Source organism: Cydia pomonella, chromosome 1 (assembly GCF_033807575.1).
Source record: "Cydia pomonella isolate Wapato2018A chromosome 1, ilCydPomo1, whole genome shotgun sequence".
Lineage (NCBI taxonomy): Eukaryota > Metazoa > Arthropoda > Insecta > Lepidoptera > Tortricidae > Cydia > Cydia pomonella.
The window spans coordinates 35,329,338-35,334,229 of NC_084703.1; the positions used below are offsets into that span (position 1 = coordinate 35,329,338).

Consider the following 4,892-nt stretch of genomic DNA (forward strand, 5'->3'; position numbering starts at 1 on the left):
CATGTATACAATATTTCCCTACTACTAAGTAACAAGACTGTAAGTTATGGAGGAGCGAGGCATCCTGATACAGGTTCATTCGCCTAAAAGGAAGTCCCAACCACTTATGCCAATTTGTAAACCTTTACTTGATAACGAAATAAATATTTTTTTCATTTTTAATTTTCAAACGGCAGTTTTTTTAATTAAGTACTGGAACTGAGTGTAAATATTGATTGCCGTAAAAATCTTCGAAACCAGTAGAACTAATTGTTCAGTAAATTTATTAGTACATATTTTATAACTAAAACCAGAAACAACAGGAACAGGAGCGTTTATTCACTGACGTTATCGAATGTATTGTTCAAAATCAAAATTATTAATAATGATACTTACAAATGAAAACATTAGTACCTAGTATACTATTCTTAAATTTCGTAACAGTTGTGACATTGAATGTACGCTCCATATTGTAGCACAGCACAGTCAAGCATAAAGTGATCACTCGCTATCTGCTCGTGTCCCAAACAGTCGCGGCCGGGGAGGCACTTCAACTACATACGTAGTGCAGTAAGTAATTGCGCAAATGCCTCTGTCATGTTCAATTAATGCAGAAACTAGTTGCCGATCTAACAATAATTACACACTCCTGCATAATTAGTACACTAGTAACATGTAGCTTATGTAATTTATAAATATCCGAGTAAAATAGTCTGAGTTTAGTCAGTGGTATTGTGTGTAGTGCCTGTACAAAAAAGCGTGCGCCCTTGCAATTGACCTTGATCTAACACGAAAAGAAGAAAGAATTAGAAACAAAGAAACATAATCGTTAACTTGTCGACTGTGCCTATAATTTAGAATTTTTAGAATAACTGAATAGGTAATAAGTAGTTAAGTATTACAAGTATCAAGCGAAAAACAAGATAAATATTGAAACTATAATTTATGATACCTACTTCTCTAAAATAAAAATCGTTATGTGAAGAGATCCACTGTTAAATTTACAGATATGGTTATTCCCAAACAATCAAACAGGTAATAACGTTGGTAGGTATGCATACTTACGTCGACTGTGTATCCATCATTAAAATGACGTCTAAATTAATACAAACTTACTTTGAATTGTATTCTTTCTTAACTTTGGTCATTCCTATCTCTCTCTCTTTATTAAAAACACTAGTGATCACACACGAAATAAGTCTGTAAGTGTTACAATTTTTGATGTCCAAATGGTTTAAAATAATACATTGAAACAATACTTGTAGTTAAATAGGTTCATTACCGATTAAAATATTCAACTTATTACTAGTTTTGAATTTCCCTGTATACGATATCAATCGATCTATGTTGAAAAGACACTTTCTTGTATTTTAACAAGATCTTTATTGCATTAAAATAAGGCCACCGATTTGCATCCTACAATTGTGATTACCTATTAAAACAAACACAGGTGTGACGACGTCGACGACGAGGGTTTTTGATCGTACGTAGGTATACGAACAATAGAATTAAAAAATACGAAACAAAGGAATAAAATGGAAGTTCGCAGTAACTACTCCACTTTGTACTAATTTTGTAAACGCTGTCCAAACTTTAAGAAGTGAATGTGTACGTCGGTAATGAACCGCTTTTACTATGAGGCCAAGTCGAGACTGCAGATATATATATATTATAGAAAACCTTACGATAATCTTTATTACCAACGAATTAGGTATTTACAATTATTTATTTTCCAACAGATCGGCCAGGATGAAAGCGAATGGTGGCAGAATACTGTTAGTGATAACTGTCCTGCTCGTCGTTACGCTCTGCGTCACGGCTGCAGGGTTAATGAAATCAGTCACTAACTCGAAGCGTAGCCCAGACTCATGCCATCCTCTGGTGATCGCCCACCGAGGAGCCAGCGGTTACGTGCCCGAACACACACTCGCCGCCTACGGCCTAGCCATCATGATGGGTGCTGACTACGTCGAACCCGACGTCGTCATGACCAAAGATGGACACCTAGTGGCTAGGCATGACAATGAACTGGGTCTCACTACAGATGTCAGTCAGCGCTCTGAATTTTCTGACCGTCATCGAACACAAAATGTAGATGGAAGTGAATTAACAGGCTGGTTTACAGAAGACTTTACTCTTGATGAACTTAAGACATTGCGAGCTATTGAACGTATACCTCAGAACCGACCTGGCAATGCACGAATGGATCGTTCATTTGATATTCCTACTGTCCAGGAAATTATTGACTTAGTGAAAAGCTTGGAAATAAGTCAACGCCGAACCATCGGTATTTATCCTGAAATCAAGCACAGCACTCATTTCCAGCGACTGGGACTAGCAATGGAAGCACCTCTTGTGCAACTTCTACACAACAACGGGTATGAAGGACGGGATGCTCATATATATATCCAATCTTTTGAAGTTAATAACTTGAAGGAGCTCAAAAAGATTACTGACCTCCGGCTTCTCCAGCTTTACAGCAGCGACAAATCTTCTCAACCTTTTGATCAAGCTACACTAGGTACCAATCTCACTTATGGCGCAATGGCTACAGCAGAAGGACTAAAGGATGTAGCGTCGTACGCATATGCAACCGGCCCCGACAAGAGTTACATCATTCCACGCGACGAAAACGACAACCTTGGTACCCCGACTACGTTCGTGGCAGACGCCCATGCGGCAGGTTTGAAGGTGCATCCTTACACGTTTCGTGCTGAAAATCCTTTCCTGCCAGCTGAGTTTCGTAGCAGTGAACAATCTGATTCAGCTATTGGTAACTTTAAGGGAGAGATTAGCGCTTTTCTGGCAGCAGGTATAGACGGTCTTTTTGCTGACCAGCCTGACATACCCGTTCGTATGCGAGGACCATGTCTTTAAAAGCTATTTCATACAGTGTCGGATATGAATTATATATAGTTATGTACACTAACTTAGTGGCAAAATGCCGGGACAACGCGAGGAAGAAGAGATGTACACTAACTACTTAGTATTTCACTGTAGGTACAAGATCTGGGGCCTACAGCGAAATTCGATATTCCAGATTGCATGCGTCTATGTCTTCTATTACTCCATTATTGCAAGGGCAAAGAGATTGACATAAACGAAATTAGTATTTAAAAGAAGATTAGAATTCTTTCATTTTGTGTAGATGTGTATGTCCCTACTTTAATATTATTAATGCGAAAGTATCTGTCTGTTACCTCTTCACGCTTCAACCGCTGAACCGCCTATGGTATGGAAATAGACATACGGGGAAGGACGTAGGATAGTATCAATCATCTCTCTCTAGTTTCAGATGGGTCACACATGTATGAAAACGAAAGTTACTGTTACCTTAGGAATCTTAATAAACTGTAAGCACCTAGGTGAATAGTATTAAGATACACATAATAAGTATGTCAGTATAAAGATGAGTGCCTTAAGTAAATTGTATATGAAAGTCAAGAAACCGATATAATGTTTTAAAATAAAGTATTATAAGATAATCTGAAACGTTATTTCAAGGTCGTTTTTAATCAGTATTACCTATCACCTAAGTACTAGAAAATCAGAATAACAGTGCAACTTATACTCGTACTTATATTTTTTTTAATAAGACAAAGTTTACAAACGATTTTTCGTATTACAATCTTTGAAAATTAAACTTAACTCGGTTTTAATAATTATTCTATTCCTTCTGCTATTTCCCACGTATAATTGGCAAATGGTTTTATATAATAAACCACTTTTTAATTATCTAAAATACTATCTACTTAAAAAAAAAACAACAATGAAAATAACCACAAACCACTATATTTAATATGTAAAATGTATTCTTGTAAAATTGTTAAATACGAAGATCTTATTTCGAGTATTTTGTCAATTTGATTACAAATAATTTATTTTTTATCATGGGATCTATTTGATTGACTCTAACTACATTCACTAGTTCTAAACACCAAAAATAAAATCTTAGCAAACGTTGTGCTTTATCGGCGAAATTTTTTTGCATGTTATGCGTACTATTCGGCCAAATACCTGTTATACCTACTTATGAAGAAAAATTGCTTAGTTAAAGTGCATCGCAAACCATTATATTTAATCTGTATTTTTAGATAGATAGATAGATATATTTTTAGATAGATAGATATTTGCATACCAATATATGTTACATACATGGACCCTGGAAAGGAGGAAGTTGAAGTAAAAATCAAGATTATTTTTGTCAATTTTTTGCTGTAAAAGTTGCAAATGATTTAATATATCATAAGCTAATAGAGATTCACTCAATTTATTATCAAACCTTTTATGTCCTTTGTATAGGGAATGCAATAACCGGGCGTTTTTCATTACCGGTAATTTACCGACGCGAGGTCCCACTAACCGGTTAACCGGTAAATTACCGGTTATACGTTTATGAAGTAAAAAACATTGATTTTGCATTATTATTTATTGTGTCCTTATTTTCGTCTTTAAAAGTAATCAACAGCACGTTATAGAAACATCGACAAAACAAAATAATGATAATCAACTATAGTCATTAAACAAGATATATTTACTAATCATATTAAATAAAAAATCAAACATGTATCATTTCAAAGCGAAATGAACTTGTACATTAAATAAGCAACATTAAACTTTTTTAATTCTTTAAAAATCGCAGGTATCAAAGGGTAACAAAAATTATAACTAAAGAGTGACAGTCGTCATTTACACATCTATCAATATAATATTGTTATCAAAGTAACTAAAACCGTAATCAACATTCATTAAAATCTAGTAAATATAAGAAAAAAAAATATTTAGCAGCAAGATTAGTTTCATATCATTTTAACACTAGTTACTTTAAAATTGCACTTTAAGAGGCCGTTATCGATTTTAGTCGCAAAAATGTCAAATTGATAGATTAAGCGCATAAAATTGTACACCTTTTG

General features: G+C 34.6%; 1 protein-coding gene across 2 annotated transcripts; it reads left to right on the forward strand.

The window, feature by feature from the left end:
- Positions 1-457: 457 nt before the first annotated feature.
- On the forward strand, positions 458-3,476 carry LOC133521179 (uncharacterized). Of its 2 annotated transcripts, none has more exons than XM_061856011.1 (2): positions 458-549; positions 1,719-3,476. In XM_061856011.1, exon 2 carries the CDS (start codon positions 1,729-1,731, stop codon positions 2,854-2,856), a length of 1,128 nt encoding a protein of 375 aa, XP_061711995.1. In that variant the 5' UTR covers positions 458-549; positions 1,719-1,728; the 3' UTR covers positions 2,857-3,476. The 2 variants fall into 2 exon arrangements, with proteins under 2 accessions (XP_061711995.1, XP_061711986.1); XM_061856002.1 differs by lacking the exon at positions 458-549 and adding an exon at positions 647-1,014.
- The last annotated feature ends 1,416 nt before the right edge of the window (positions 3,477-4,892 follow it).